The following is a 17,100-nucleotide window of genomic DNA, read 5'->3' as shown; positions in this document are numbered from 1 at the left end:
GAAAGGCTGGTGGAAGTAGAAGTTAGGATGCAGACTTGGGAGACTACAGTGGTCTGTGCAGTGAGAACAAAGATGGAATTACGACAGATTTGGATAGGGAGTAGCTTGGATCTAGGTGTGTTCCAATGAAGTGCTCAATCAATATGACTTTCATATTGGTGCTTAATGGTAGTGCCAGCCTTCACTCCATAGAAGCGGTAGCAATTGTCATGAAAATTATTTGATTTTCCACCTTTTTTTTTTTTTTTTCTTCTCAGAGCTCTTAAAATAGCAGCAGTGAAGCTGTCCAGAATCTTCTTTCTCATTTACTTAATTCTTGGCAATGTTACTGTAAAGTACTGAAGTAATCTGTCCTTGAACTTGAGAATGGTGCTTCTTCATTTTTCTCATAAAAGGAGGCCTGTGTGTATAATGATGTGTTTGAGATGGGTGTCCTGTCAAAACTTCTGCACAGGTGGATTGTGTAGGCCTTTTTTGTATTATCATATCAAGATATTTACTTGGATGAGCAATCTTTTATACCCTTCCTTCTTATGTCATGTGCGTGATTATTTAAACAGAGTATTTGTTGTTCTAACCTTACAATTGTTACATAAAGTGAAACAAAGGATAGTGGGGGAAGTGCATACCAAAAAGATGAAAATTACATGGGATCCATTTTTTTTTTTTTGGACGACTTCTTACTTCAGAAGACACATAATAGGTCCAGTTTTGTTCCAGTTTTATTTTACTGTAACGATTACTTTGTTGGTGTACTCATAAGACATCCTTTCCATTTTTTTAAACAGTGATTGAATGGAAAATACAAATGACTGTAGAGAGTGCTGGACTCTTCCCTTCATTTTATTTCTGTTGAGTTGAAGTATTTGGAAGTCTTTAGTGTTGGGATATGTATGCATGTCTGATGCATTTCTTGCTGGTTCTGCTGCTGGGAAAAGGTATAGCAGAATCATGCATGGGGGGGAGGGGAGGAAGGAAGAAGCACTGAAGATAGCTTCTGCCTTCCTTTGCTCCAGGAACCTGTGTGGAGGTTCAGGAAAAAGCAACAAAATCTTACCTGCTTTTTACGAGCTTCTAATTTCTTGGGTGCCTACTACTTGGACATTGATGGAAAAACTAACTCACAAGTAGTGCAAAGATGTATCCTCTTCTGAATGTGCTTTTTTCATCCCTGATTAAACAGTAGAGAGCAACAGCAACACTGCTTTCTTAACTAGCATTGCCCCAAAGTCATACTTAATCTTGCTTCATTTTGCTCATGTGTTTCTAGGTGTTCCAGTCTCCTGTTTAGTGCACAATCCTTATCTGTATTGCCTTGCTTAAAAGATTGTTTGGTATGTACCTTGTGATCAGATGTCTCCAATCCCAGCATGAGTTGTGGAACAGTGTTTGTACTGTGATGCACTTCTGCTTAACATGTAGCAGGCTGTTTGAGATAGCTTGTCCTTTTCACGGACACCGTTCTCTGTGATTGTCCCACTCTACTGCTGTGACACTGGTCTGTAGGTGAAAACAGAGATACCACTTTAATAGACTACAAAAACCTTTGTCTTCATTAATTAAAGGAACTCACAGTTAAACTCAGATTTTTCAAAGGTCTTCTACCTTGCTATTCAGAGAAAGTTAACTTCTTGCAAATGAGAGCCTGTATTTATTTTTCTGCAGTTTACCTCTAACTCTGTTCAGCCAGTTTGTCTCAGCCGACAGAAAGGACTGATCAGCTCCCTCCACCCAAAACCTGTTCCATTTTTGAGGGGAAAGAATCTAACCCTTATCAACTCCGTCTTGTGTTCTAAGTTGTTGCTGGCTGAGGAAAGAATCTGCAGCTCATACGGGGGCTGTTTTTTATGTCTTCCAAGCAATGTCTGCTAGCAGAGAACAACAGATAGGAAATGTTTTTCCTTGAGGCTGTATGAGAGTGACTGTCTCTCTTGCTTTTGTGTTGCATAAGAACTAAAGCAGTTGACGTTGGGCCAAACACATTAATAGTTACATTTTTCCCAACTCCAGTTATTTTGGGAACTGAGTAAGTTTCATTGTGCTGGTGTAACTATGGTAATTCTAAACACCCAACAGACAAGAGCCAGCACTTCTGTGGTTTCATCACAACCAGAAGTATTCATCTGACTGTCAGGATTTTAAAAGGGTTAAGCTACAGTTACAGGCTGTACTGAACATACTCTTGTCTTGGCATCAAGGAATTGATTAAATTATATGCATGTTCTTGCAGGTTTCAAGGGGAAAAATGTCCATCCACAAGCATGTGTGGAGGAGGGGACACTCCAGTTATTTAAGCATAGGAGTTTAGGACCATTTTAGATGCCCAGGTTATCCAAGGTATCTGTGTGGGGTAGGCAGATAAAACACACAACCTAAGGGACACCTGTGTTCTTATTTGATTTCTAACTGGCTGTGGCAGGACATGTAAAATGGAGACAGAAATGTGCATTTTCTGGGAATTCAGTCTGACCTAGAGATTGCTTATATTTTTTGCCCGATCTGTTTTTTCCCTTGGTAATAATATTGGCTTTCTTAAAGAACAGATGTAAGGTCTCTCTCATCTAAATCTTTGAAAGAATGTGGGCATGTAAAGTGAAGTATCATATCTTTTTTTCAAAAAAACCTCAAATTATAATCTGTCCATACACAAAGTATTACATTTGGTTATTGTCTCAGTAACCATGTAGAAGGGGCAGTGTTAAGTCCAGTCTTGATCAGTAAAAAAACCTTACTTTTTTAGTTCTCTTTTTGAACCTGAAACATCATAACTTTATCAGGGAAGCTACTGAAATATTTTTACACCATATCGAACCACATCAGCATTTTTTCTTTTCTTACTTCTGAAGCCTAGAAATGGATTTCAGAAGTCATTAGTGCAAGTTCATAAAAGGCCCAAACTGTAAAGATGGACAAAGTCAAGTATTTTACTTCTGATAGGAAAAATGCTTCTTGGGAAACATAGGCAGGAACCTCAGCTAGAGTGCTTGACTGCTCATCTCTACTCCCAGCTGCTTTTATTTTTTTGTAGCTGTTTCCACAGTTGTTGTAATTTTTGAAAACCATAAACAGACCTCTTCCCATGATTATAAAATGGCTTATAAAATTAAGATTCATTTTGTTTTCCTTCCAATTTGTTTGTTTGTAGCTAGTAAAGCTATGCTTTCAAGGTTATTGTGCTTCCCTGCTAAAGCACTGAGCTCTAAACTTTACTTTGCTCTGAAATGTTTCCTAGAGTTCCTCAAAGTAATTCCTTTCTTGTATTTTCTGGATAGTAACCTTGGGGCAGCTCTACTGTTTAATGTATTAGAAAAGGCAATTGGTGGATATTTTGTTTGGTGGTTGTTTTTCGTGCCCGCTTCCCCCAATGAAAATTGGCACAAGAGAAAGCAATCTTCAAATACCATTATAAAGTCTATATTGCTTTTGCAATTCCACTCGTAAGGTGTTTTGTGTCAAAAGAAGCGTACATTTATGTCAAATGTTTTCCTGCTCAAAGGCCTGGCCAGCACTTTATCTGTGTATTGTAAAATTCAACAGGAAGAAATGGAATACGTTGAACTCTTAGCAGCAGAAAAACATCAGGTTGAAGCCCTTAAGAACATGCAGCATCAAAACAAAAGCCTGTCAATGCTTGATGAAATTCTAGAAGATGTCAGGAAGGCAGCTGATAGATTGGAAGAGGAAATAGAAGAGCATGCCTTTGATGACAACAAATCCGTAAGTGATATTTTAGACTCAGTCTTTTCATTTTTTGCATTTATTTTTTCGTTGATATTTGCACTGTAGGGGTGTTTCTCTCGTGTTAAATAGTTGCTAGGATTTTAGTGACTATTTAAGAAAAAAACAAAACAAAAAACTTTTGGCTCTACATTTGGTTTTGCTTCCCTTTCAACACAAGAAAGTATTTAGTGATAGAATGATTGCTTGTTAAGAGTGAGCACACAGGAATAATTACTCCTTTTTACTAGTGACTTCTGTGTTTTTGATTTGAAAGTCCTTCCTGCAGCTGCCACTTTGACAGTGACAAGTGTAGTCCGTCTCACTGATACAGCCCATGAGAGTTATGACATCTCTGGTGGTGGTGGCGATTGTGATATTTAGACTTTGTAGGATATGGAGTTCCCATGTTAAGTGTAGTCTCCGCTTTTTTCTCTTTCATCTTGTTGAGAAAGTTATGGGAGAACAAGAATCCTTGCAGTTAGTTTTCACAGTCTGGGAAAAGATATATTGTTCAAGGTAAGGACTTGAAATGCATTTGTGGTGTTGCTTTCTCCACTTCTGACTTCCTCTGCTTTTTGTACCTTGGTCTATTTGCATTGTTCATTGTTTCTGTGTTGCGTGATGGACAGTATCCCTCAGGTAAGGCTGTGTGTATTTGGAGCTGGGAGTACATCAGTTTATTCTAGTGTCCCACTGTGCTGTCCTCGGAGACTGACTCTCTAAATTGGTCCTGTTTGCATAAACATGGGTTGCAATTTTATTTGGCTTTTGCTCTTGAAAGACTTTTGTTGATTTGCAGGTTGACTTCTGAGGCGAGCATATCTCTTGAATTCTGCTGAGGAGGAATTCTGTAGTAGAGAGCCAGGCCATTTTTTGTAGTTGTATTGAGAGAAGGTGAAAGCAGCTTTTTATTTTGTATACCCCAGATGGCAGCAATTGTACCCAGTGGGAATCCTACCTAGCAGGACCAACAGCAGGGAAGGGGCGAGCTAGCTGGAGTGCCCTCTTCTGTTCCGCTGGGGTATAACGGCACGTTTTAGAGACCAGGAATGCAGGTTTTTCTGCTACACCTGTTAACTGGCAAAATGCCAACACATCCTTTTTCTCCAGTGTCTCTCTTTGGTTTTCTGCCTGTATCGCTATTCATGAAAGAAAAGGAATCATGAAATGCAACCTGGAGGACTATTTACATCTCCTTCTTTGCAAGAAACCTCTAGTGTGTTTTCTCTTCAGCTAGAACACTGGAACATTAGAACAAAGAAGCTCTAATAGAATCATCAGTAATCTGATAAAGATACAAAAGCTTCTATTAAAATATAATCAAATAGAGAAGTGTAGTAGGTAAAAATGGAAAAAAAAAAAAAATCTGAACTAACCCACTTAATGCAAGACGAGTATTTGTGCACTGTATTCTGTTACGTACAACCTGCTTTCAGGAATTGCTGTTTTAGGAAATAAAATCCTGAAAATAACTGTTTTCTCTCATTATGTCCTCAAATTTATTAGTATTTAAAAGCTCATCTGAACCTGTGCCATCTACTCTTGCTCTTCTAGCATAGTCTGTCTTTTGTCAGTTTCCTTTTCTTCTGTAAAAGTAAAAATGCACCGTAATATCCACACAATGTGTGATTTTATATATATACTGCACAGAAAAAACAGATTGTTTTTCATAATGTCTTAATCTTGTAAACATCTTCCCTTTTTCCTAATATTGTTTCTGACCTAGACTCTGAACTCCAGTAGATGCAAGAATGTATTTATCCAATTGCATTGCTTTTATATGATCTTTGATACATTTTTAATTTTGATGCAGAGTTTGGTTAGATTCCAGACGCACAAGCTACCAAGTACAAAGGAACATATAACAAACGCTATATGAATTTGGAGTTCCAGAGCTTCAAAGTAGATGCTTCACTGCTGATGTATTTTATAAGATAATTTTGCTTAGTGAACACTGATGTCATAGCATTAAATTCCCAAGAAGATACTAGAACAGATGTTGGCTTATTAGCATTTTGTTTTTCAGGCAAAGTAATAGTCATCTGCAAGATGGGGACACTGCACTGAACAGTGAAACAATTCCAGTGTGAAAGTCAGGATAAAGTATGTTTTATATTGCAGAGCCAACATTTCACAGTAAGCTCTAAGTTCTGTTTTAGTATCCCTGGAGTAGCAACGAGGGTATGGAAGAGAGGGTCAGGAGCAAAGATGACAGAAAAACAGTAGGATTGGGCACTTATTGTGTATTCTGATTAGAAACAGTTCTTCATGTTTGCTGACTGTAGGGAAGCCTTTCTTCTTTGCTCCAGTACTGTGAGAATAGTTTGCATGTACATGGCATGCAGCTGCTCCTGCTTTTTCCTATCAGCTGAAAACGTGAAAACATGGTTTGGTCTCTTAGACTTGGCAATGGACACCTCATTCTGGAACGCAAAATAGCCTGGTAAGTGGGGAGCTTAGGGAAGTAAAGGCAAAATATATATATAAAAAGACAGGTTTTGGGCAAAAAAGAGTGAAAAGACAACTTTCATAATGCGTAAAAAGAAAATGGTCATCAGCTTCTCACTCCAACAGCTAAAAATGCTGATGTTTGAAGCAGCTGTTTTATGCTTCTGAATAATTCTGCAAACTTCAAATTTGTTTCAAATTCCGTTTTTTTCCCCTCTGTTGGATTCTTAGTGACTTCCAATTCTTTAGAGGCCCATCATATTGCATGATGTACAAAAACAGGGGAAGAGGTCGTTCCCATGACAAAAGTTTTTACTTAATTATACACATACGCAAATGTAAGGAGTGGAAGAAAAGGATAAAAATTGCAGGTTAAATGTTAAATATTAAATATTGAAAATGCAATATTTAGCTGAACAGTTGGGGGGAAATGTGCTGAGGAATCAGCAAAGAAAAATAGGAGGCTGTTTTATAGATGGCTTATGTGAATGCGTTTCTTCATTAAATTGGGGAGTTGCTTGGCCAAAATATGGCGATCCAGAAAAGCTGAATGTCTTGTAGTCAGTCATTGGAATGACAACAGCCTACTCTCTTTACTAGAGCCTAAAAGTAACAACCTTAACTGTTTCTGAATATTGGTAAAACCCACATTATTTAAAATACAGTGAACAATGAAATCATCATAGTGTCTTCTACTTTGTAATTACAGGCACGGAAGACAGAGCTAGGTAGAAACAGTTCTTATCCCCTCTCCTTCAAATTCACAGGACAGTGACTTTTTCCTGACTTGGAATGTAGTCATTATTTCAGATTTTTGTGAACTGAATATCACTTTGTAATCTCTAATTGTTTTTGTTTAAGGGAATAAAATGTTACATTTCAATCCAACCTTTTGTGTTCTAAATGTGATGAAGCTTTCTTTTAAAAAAATATTTCAGATTAGGTGCAATTGAAAATACTGAATTGGAATTTTACAGTTTTGAAATCCTGTCTATATTTTTTCATTGGACAACTTGGCTAAAGAGGTCTCAAACCCCTTGTTTTTAAAATGTAAAGCAAATTATAGCCTTTTCAGTTATGGACATCAAGTTTTGATAAAGAGACTGAAAGACTTCTCCAAGAAGAAACTGCAGTACTTTTAGTCAGTGTCAACAAATTCTGGAGCAACTTCAAGCACAGCTAATAGTCTTTCCCTTTTTACTGTATGCTTCATTGCCTCCCCCCCCCCCCCCCCCCCCGTTTTTTTTTTTTTCTTTTGTTATTTGCTTTCTTCTTCTTACAGGTAAGAGGTGTAAACTTTGAAGCGGTTTTAAGGGTGGAAGAAGATGAAGCCAACTCCAAAAGAAATGCTTCAAAAAGAGAAGTAGAGGATGACTTAGGTCTTAGTATGCTTATTGATTCCCAGAACAATCAGTATATCCTTACCAAGCCCAGAGATTCAACCATTCCTCGTGCTGACCATCATTTCATAAAGGTAATCATTTTAGAGACATTCTTGTCATTTGTTTTGGTAAGATTTAGTCCCACTAGTTTGCATGCCAGTACTGCTTGGTTGGACTGAATATAGTTTAAGCATTTGTCCCTCTAAAGTTACCCTAGCATTCATGATTATTCCCCCGTCTACTGGTGATCTGGCCAATGTGTTCCCTACTCCTAGTATAGTCTTCACAAGACTGGTTGTGATGCCATATGAGTCCTCTCTGTTTTTATTTAATTTAACTTGTTGCACCTTTGGGGCACCATCCCTTCTCTTGGACTGCACAGCGTTAAAGCAAGCTACTGCTGTGCCTGATAAGCCACTTACATGTTGTCACTAGAGATAATTTATCTGTTTAGGTCTTGTGATGAAAAAAGGGATGCTGCGAAATACATAGTCGTGTTTTTTATTGTATTTGTGCTTCATGAAGAATACCTGGATTTTTTTTGTTTCTGGTTTTTTGTTTTTGTTTTTCAAAAAAACCCAAACCAAAATGGATCTGTTTCACCATTTTATTTTAAAAGTGTCATTCCTCCCACAATTCCCCAGGAAACTGTCTACTTCCTACAATGTATTTAAAATATTTAATAAATTGATCAAAAGTCCCCAAAGCTACCAATTACTTAAGGTCAGTACCTCATCTGCTTCATCTGCAAAACTGCAGTGCTTACACCTACAACAAAGTGTTCAGGTTAGTTTACTGAAGTTGTATTTTCTTTTCACAGGCAGTATTCTACATTTAATTTTACAATGCTATTTATCTTTTGAAAGATAATAGTCTTTAATTTCATCACAAATTTGTGTGTCCTTTATATTAACACATTTCTAAATCTTACATATTTAGGATATTGTGACAATAGGAATGTTGTCTTTGCCATGTGGCTGGCTGTGCACAACAATAGGATTGCCAACCATGTTTGGGTATATTATCTGTGGAGTACTCTTAGGACCATCAGGACTAAATAGTATCAAGGTAAGTGTGCAAGTTGCTTCTTGACTGATTTCATTTGTTGAAATCTTTAAAAGTAGTTTGAAAAGAATATGGTATTGCCAACCTCAAACGTATTTTAAAAAAAAAAATAAAAAAAAAAATCCCCAAACCTGGACCTTCGCAAAGTGAGGCCTTAAAATTTTATGTCTTCGAATCACTTTGTTTTCGATTTTTTTTTCTCTCCTATATAATCATGACATAAGCAATTGTTGAAAGTGAAAGTTGAAGGTTGCGGTTTGTTTGGTTTTTTTTTTTCTTCTTTTCTTTTTGTCTTTAATCATGAAGCATCACAACAATCTCACACATCTGAGAGCCAAATTACTTAAATGACATCAAATATTCAGAAACTTGCAAAAAGACAGTGTTGGCAGTGGAGGAAGTGTTTAAAAAAAAGTAGTTCCCTGAGTAGCATAGCTTGGCTTCCTAGAAAGTTATTTTGCATCTCTGTAGCTCTTTCATCCATCCTAGTCTCCCTAGTTCTTTTCCAGTCCCCTGTCCGCATTCCTGAAGTCTCTTGAACCTTTTTAGCTCTGTCACGTGTACCCTGATTACTAGCTCATGTGAAACCGTGGGCAGTGGTTGGCTAGACATTGCACATGTTTTGATTAGTGGTCTGGTGCGCATTAACAGATTGTTTAGCCAGCAGGCAAAACAGAACACATGTTAAGGTTGCATGGTAATGTCCGGTTAAGTTGCACGTGTCTCTTACACTGATATCCACATAACTGCTTGGAACTTACTGTCTTTGCAATCTCTGCTCTTATGTGGACTTTTGTTTAAAATGACTGTTGGGCTCAAAAGTAAGTAGGGATGAATAGAATTGTAGGATTTTGTCAATCTCTTATTGGAAGAGAAGGCTACAATACTACACTTTCAAATTTTCATATTCTAAAACTGAGATTAAATAATAACCTTTGTGTCATACATAACTTCTGGGTTGAGAAGGTCTGGAAAGCTTGACCGCTTGGACTGAGAAACAAGTTTGTAAGCTTGGCATTAGAAAGAGATTCAACAATGAATTTTCAGAGACTTACACTGAGGAAGATGATGTGGTCAGAACAGACATGAGAGGTTTCTTTAGGACAGTTTCTTAGGGAACTGCCTGTTTCTTGTGGAGCTGTGATTAAACATTATTCATCTGGATAACATTCATGTTGACTGGGTCTCATGTGTGTACTCTCTCCTTTTGTCTCTTCCATATTTCATAAAAAAAGTTAAATGTCAGAGGAAGTGAGGAGACAGGCAGATTCTGATCTGGCAGGGAAGATAGTTTCCATCTCCAGTTCTCTATGATTGATGATAGACCTTGTCCTCTTCTGCTCTGGACTGTAAATACATAGAAGAGAAATGTTAGGTTTTTCTGTTGTGACAAGGAAGACAACCACTATTCTTGCTGTTGTACCCCTCTCTTTGAAGTGGAAAGGCTGGTAGTTGTACTGGTCTGAGAGATGGATGCATGGAGTCTATAGGATGGAGAGCAGAACAGCAACTACAGTCTAGCAGAATGATTATACCAATAGACCAATAAAATAACTAGCCAGAAGTAACTTCTGGAATGCAAGCCTTGGGGGTTTAATAGCATATGCATAAAACGTAACCTATTTATTGTCAACAAGCAAGCAAGCAAGCAATCTTACCTAGATCAACGCATGTGTGCATTTTGGGTGACCAGCACTATCCAACCAAATTATCTAGTAGCAGCCAGGTGATGGGGAAAAATGTTTGAACCCTAAAGATGCTGAGGGAACTTCTGATGTCATATGACCAACAAGTGAACTACCTATGGAAACATAATGAGAAACAATTTGTTTTGTAAGTGGACTTATAAGTAGACTGCTGTGCACTAATTTTTATTTTATTTTTTTTAAAGTCTATTGTACAGGTGGAGACGTTAGGAGAGTTTGGTGTATTCTTCACTCTCTTTCTAGTTGGTCTGGAATTTTCTCCTGAAAGATTAAGAAAGGTATTTTTGTATAATACCTCTACATTACAGGATTTAATTGCTAATGTTCAAGTTATCAGTTATATTTCAGATTTTTACATTCTCCCTATAATATACTGGTGTGATTTTGTACATTTTTCAAAAGACAAATATGACATAACTCTTTGGAAAGAATAGAATCCATTATTTATTCAGTGTCTCAAAAAAACCCTTTGCTATTCCTCTTCATTTTAGTAAAACAGTTTGATTACTAGAAAAATCTCACACAATTTATGGCAATCCATCTCTGCTTTATTTTAACAAGCAGTAACATGCAGTTGCTGTTATGGAGTGTTCAGTGATGTTTGCCAGTCCTGTTTAAAAAAAAAAAAAAAAAAAAAATCAGTTTAAGTACTGCATACTGAATTGATGATACATGCTGTACTGGCTAATAAACTCATTCTGCAAGTATGTTAGCACAATCTGGAATATTACATGATGTGGCCATCAGGATTCAGCAAAAAAGTACAGGTTATCTCATAAACCAGCTAGAATTTTAATAGTGGAAAGTACTGCTGCAAGATAGGTAAAGATTGTATGTATGTAAAGAGTTGCATTGTGTGATTTGTTCCTAAACTGATGGTTGTGAGTTCGTGAGACTATAAAAGATTTAATTGAAATGTGTTAAAATTTATGAGCATTCAGCTTAATCTGCTATTTCTAGTCCATCTAAAGTCAAAGATAAAAATCAGTAATTCAAGGATTCCTAAACTGTAATATATAAATTGTTACTTCAGAATTGTGCGCTCACTAGTGTGGAGCGGGCTGCTGGTATTGATGATGGCTTTGCCACTCCCATTTTTCCCCACCCTGGAATCACATCAAATAGCTGGTTTTCCATTTGATGATTTTAATATATTTCAACCCATACTGGACCTTCGGCCCTTAATTTGTCTGTGAACTCTGGGAAATTTACCTAATTTCTGGTAATGAGCCTTCTGGCATAGAGTATTATCTACTAGGCATAATAACTTCAGAGTTTTAGGATGTATAGGATGACAGCCTGTTACTTCTGTGGCTCAGCACTGCAGCCCCAAATCATGAATCTTTTAACTGCTTATTTGCACTGAAAATCATTGTAACTTATCAGTGAGAAAAGTGTCATCAGACTTTATCATAAGAACTTGTTTTCTTCCCAAGGTATGGAAAATATCTTTGCAAGGACCCTGCTACATGACAGTTCTGATGATTGCCTTTGGTTTACTATGGGGACACTTGCTCCAAATTAGACCAACACAAAGTGTCTTCATTTCCACTTGTTTATCTTTATCAAGCACGCCACTGGTGTCAAGATTTCTTGCAGGTAGTGTTCGAGGAGATAAAGAAGGTAAGTATGATTTTACATATGGACTACTGTAGTATCTGCAATAAAATTTGAAAGAAGTTGGCTTTGTAATATTATGAGAGAAACTATTTAAAAACTGAAACAAAACAAAACGAAAACCACTGTTAAGTCTTGTTTACAAGTGATCATCCTCCTTTAACACTGGCCAGTGCTGTGTATTTTCTTGTTATGAGGTGTACCTGCTATTTACATAGCCAGTCCTCTTCGGAGAAAGACAGCGTAGCCCAATTAGAACTCTCCATGTTAAGAACTGACTTTACTGAGGGTCTGGAATCTTTCTGCTTTTTAAGAGGTTACCAGGTTAGACCATTACTACCAGTCTGTCATCAGGGCAAAAAGGCTAACTTAAATAATTCACACCCTTCTTCAGCAAACTAACACCAGCTCAGGTAGTCTTTCATAGCGAACAACTCTTCAAATAAGTACCTTCAAGTGCCATATTGCTAGCTTCTCAAAAGACTTCTAAATGTTTCCTTTCAAAAATTTTGCCATCCTGCTTTCTTCCACTTAGAACTCCCTCATACATACTGCATTAAAGTTCTCCCCACCCCCTAGAATATTCATATTCTAATGCCTAAATTCAAAGTGCATATTTTACACATGCTGGCTCTTACATGCATCTGTTATTCTAAAGACTGTATATTTTCAGTAAAGGAGTTCCAGTAAATGCATAACTAGTGCTTAATTGCTAAACAAAGTCTATATTTTTATTGTGTAACAGAAGCTTCATATGAATATTTTATTTATATTTTTAATACATCTTTATTTATATATAGTTTAATTTACTTACTGGTGGGGGAAAAAAACCCAGAATGCTTTGAATGACCTCACCCCATTGAGAACTATACTTAGCCTCCATTTGATTAAGACATTTCTAGATTTCTGAGCCCTGCAAGCATTCATAGATTCTGATGAATGTTTCCATGACTGCTTTGTTGGTGCACAGGGGATATTGACTACAGTAGCGTACTACTTGGCATGTTGGTGATGCAGGATGTGCAGCTTGGTTTATTTATAGCTGTCATGCCTACACTTATTCAAGCAGGAGTGAGCACATATTCCAGGTAAAAAAAAAAATTATTGTATGTATCTTCCCCCCACCCCCTTCCAAGTAGCCTGTAGATTGGAAATACGAATATGAGAGCACTACCGTTAATGTCAGTTCCGTGAAAAATACGCACTCTGTTCTGTGAGTTCCCTTTACTCTTTGTACTTGTCATGTTGTATGAGGATATTCTTTCTGCTCTAGCTGCCTTAGTCCTGTTCAGTACTTAAAATCTGTAGTGAAAAATTTGTTATTTTAAAAAATAAGCGAATTTTGTCAGTTACTTTATTCCCTCAAGACATATTTTTGTCAAAGACTATGTGGTAGTATTATTGAGCCTGATGGCTTACCTTGAAGATCAATCAACAAAAATCTTTTTGAATAAACGTGAAAGTAAATTCTAGGCTGTAAAAGAGATTGCTGGGCACTCAGTGGATTTAGTATTCATCTTGTTTACTAATGTATCTAAATATCTAACTGTAGCCACTCAGTTTTGAACACCTGTGGAATTAGATCCCTTCTCTTAAGGGGAACTGGTTGGGAGGCATGAGAGCACTTGAAAGAAATGTTTTGTTTGTTCTTCTCTTCCAGCATTTTCAAGGAAATACTGAGAATACTGATACTGATTGGCCAAATCCTCTTTTCTCTGGCTGCTGTTTTTCTTGTATGTCTTGTTATAAAGACTTATCTCATAGGACCGTATTATCGCAAGTTGCATGCAGAAAGCAAAGGGAATAAAGAAATCCTCATTCTAGGAATAACTGCATTCATCTTCCTTATGTTAACGGTAATCTTTTAAATTAATAAAACACTTTGATGCATGTGGTAGTTTACTGCATCAGTATCACAAAAGCCATCACACTTACTGTTATTGCATATCCATGTACCTCTGTAGTTAATCATTTGGGTTTACTATGTTTTAAAACAAACCCCAAATGCACAGATGATTCATTCATTACAGCATAGATGAGTAAGAAGACGTAAAATTTGAATGTCAATCAGCTGAACTTCTGCTGGTAACTTTTAATACAGCCAGTTAAAGAATCATGATTTCAGTTTTAATTCTGGGCTACTTCATGCATTTGAAAATAACTTAGGATGGGTTTTGAGATACTGATAATGGCTGATTGTGACATTTGCTCACAAGTTTCTTTTCAATAGCAAATTCTTAACATGGTTTTTAGTATAAAATACTTTTCTTTTTCTGTGGGAGCTAAACAGTTTGGGATGAAGTTGAGAAAGCAGAGAAATGCCTTAAGGTTCATAGGTTTTGATATCCCTTTTGGGTTTGGTTCATTTTCCTCTGAATCTTCCTCCTATTTGTTTCTATCGTACGTTTCAGCCCTCTGAAAAACTGTTTTGCTGGAGAACAGAATGTGACAGTCACTGATAATGTTGTGGGTTTGAAACTCCATTATCCTGAATGTGCAGTCTGTTATGTCCTCTCAGAATTTCTGAGAAAAGTTATCCCAAAAAGTTCCTGTGCATGGGCCTTCTTTTGTAGTATTTGCTTAATTATTACAGGTCCAACAGAGAAGGCTGACCTCCTTCAGGAAGAAGGTCCAGAAAGAAGTTAGTGAGAGCATAGCTTTACAATTTGTTCATTTCTATTGTATAGGTTAAAAATGCCACCCCTCTAAAGAGCTATTCATATTCCAAACAGGAGTGCCATCTAATAAGAGAAGGAACAAAACTAGTTTCTCCTTTTTACTTTCTAACAAGCAGATGTAACTTTTGTAGAACAACTTCAATGAAAACCAACAGCAACCAAACCACAAAAGTTGCATAAAATATGGTATCTAGAAGCAGCCTTACTTGCATTAAAAATATGGCCTACATAGACTGATCTGACTGAATTTGGTGTAATGTGCCCAAATCACATATCCAATGTACAAGGAGTTTGTCTACATGACTTTGCATAATATATGTGTGTATATAAACCTGAGGGAGAATATGTTTGAGTGGGTTGGATTCATACTGCAAAACAGAATGCTTCTTCAGCATGGGAAGCATTTGTGAAGGAGCAAATATTTTGTGTACTTTAAGTGAAAGCAATTTTCCTTTTAAAGTTGATAAATAATGTATCAAAGGGAACAGTAGAAAGGATACTGCATGTAACCTCGGTAAACCAGTTGAGATGCTTGATATTCACTGACACTGATACATTCATTATGGTAATACTACAAGTTGTGGTTTGAGCACAAAGACTTAAAAAAACAAACAAACAAAACCAAACAAAAAACCAAGAAAACAAAACGAAAAAGTATTTGGTTGTCCAGTTGAACAGTTCAACAAACAAATCTTCTGGAAGACAAATCTTAATTGGTATAGATGCCCTACTATGTCAGGAATAAAAACATAGGATGGGGGATGGCGATCTAATTTGAAAAAATGTTGCATGTGTTTGGAAAGATAAATTAAGATTTTTGGGTGCCAGGTAGGAAAACAATTAAACTGTCACGGTTCCTGCGAAGACCTTTCTCCTTTGAAAACCAAGCCTAAATATTGATGGAGTTTGTATAATTCTCTGCAAACAGAATTTTCCATACTAGTGTAATTCTGAAAAAGCTTTTGAATTTGTAGAGGGAGGAATAAGAGAGTGCATATTTTAGTGGCCTTAACCAAAGATGACTCTGCAGCTCCATTTAGAAAACTTGAGAGACCTTTTTAAACAAAATATTTTAACTCTCTGTCTAGTGTCTGAGTTATTCTGCAGGCCACATCCTTTCCAATACATGACAAAGAGGGTAGGAATGGTAACTCTATTCCTGTTTCATGCATATAGTTACATGCATACAGTTACTTGTTACATGCTTCAGTGTTGACTGGATTTCTGGGGTCCCCCTAAGTTTATCTTGTATTGGGGTTCATCTGTAACACTAGCACATGTAATGCACGTTATATAGAAACATAAATTTATTTTACTTGTTTCCTGTGTTTGAAAATCTCAGATGACTAATTAAACAAGAATTGCCATTTCTCTACCAGTAAGGGCAAATTCTACATGGGAAAACAAGAGGGAAGATAGGACAGAAGTGAGTAAGCAATTTTGATGTAAGGGATTCTCCTGTCCATTGAGGAACTTTCTGTATGGAAGTGACTTTTGAGCATCTCTGAACTGCTTGGCTCACTTGGATAACATTGCAACTCATTAAATCTGAAACAGGATCTTAAATACATCTCTTCTTGATAAACTAACTTAGAGTAAAAGAGATGCAACAAATCTTGAATATGAAATATTTTACCAAGATTTGGAGCTTAAGATACCTCTTTCTGTTCCCAGATATTCTCAGAAGTAACTGAAATTCCCCCTGCCTTTTTCCCCTCAACTAATTAGGCAGACTGGGGGCGGGGCAGGGGGGGATTGTGTCAAGTGCCAGTCCTATAAAAGTCTAGCTGACTTGGAGACACAGTTGTGCATCTTTCAATCATGTACCCTGTCATCAGTAACAGAGATTCAGTAGATCGTTATTATACTTTCAGCAATGCCTTTTCAAGCTTTGAGTTATGCAGATACTGCCTTTTTTTTTTTTTTAAATTGGGAAATTGTTCTCCTGAATCGCAACCTAAAGAGCAAATCTAGCTTACGGTTTTAAATATGACCGTTTAGGATGGATGGCCAAACTGGTACATTTAGGTCGAGATATATACTACAATGAGCTGAAGAACATGTTATAAGTCAGCCAGTGTTCACTGGTGTAGTGTTGCTTTTTCATGTTCTGTATGTACAGAAACATTACAAGGAAAATTGTTTTAAATGCTATCCTGATAATGAGTTGCTAGATTAGATATCTGCAGGACAACAGTGGTCAGTTTTGTTATGTTTTAAAACTAAGTTGCTGAATGTTATTAAGGAATTGGAAAAAAAAATAAAACCTGACCTGACAGGAAGGACAGCAGTTACATTTACGCGTTTATAGGACCGTGCATACACATGGAGGGGGGGGAAGTGGCTTCCAGTTTGACTGCGTTATGATTGACCTGGGATGATGGCAGCAGATGGAGGGAAATTGCCAGCTTGCTTTATATACCAAAAAGATGAAAAGAAAATCTAGCGATGTTATTGCAGTACTTTATATATGAAAATGTACAT

The 17,100-nt window shown here is 36.9% G+C and overlaps 1 protein-coding gene across 1 annotated transcript in view; it reads left to right on the top strand.

Annotated features, from left to right (window-relative positions):
- SLC9D1 (solute carrier family 9 member D1) overlaps nt 1–17,100 on the top strand; it is a 34,987-nt gene that overhangs the window by 3,986 nt on the left and 13,901 nt on the right. The window contains exons 4-10 of the mRNA XM_076360502.1: nt 3,538–3,717; nt 7,451–7,642; nt 8,490–8,618; nt 10,507–10,599; nt 11,758–11,944; nt 12,909–13,026; nt 13,599–13,794. Of these exons, the coding sequence (XP_076216617.1) occupies nt 3,538–3,717; nt 7,451–7,642; nt 8,490–8,618; nt 10,507–10,599; nt 11,758–11,944; nt 12,909–13,026; nt 13,599–13,794 (1,095 nt within the window). The remainder of the gene's footprint in view (nt 1–3,537; nt 3,718–7,450; nt 7,643–8,489; nt 8,619–10,506; nt 10,600–11,757; nt 11,945–12,908; nt 13,027–13,598; nt 13,795–17,100) is intronic.

The sequence above is a fragment of the Aptenodytes patagonicus genome, chromosome 1 (genome assembly GCF_965638725.1).
Source record: "Aptenodytes patagonicus chromosome 1, bAptPat1.pri.cur, whole genome shotgun sequence".
Lineage (NCBI taxonomy): Eukaryota > Metazoa > Chordata > Aves > Sphenisciformes > Spheniscidae > Aptenodytes > Aptenodytes patagonicus.
Note: the sequence above shows the minus strand (reverse complement) of the source record. Positions and strands in the feature narration are given on the sequence as shown.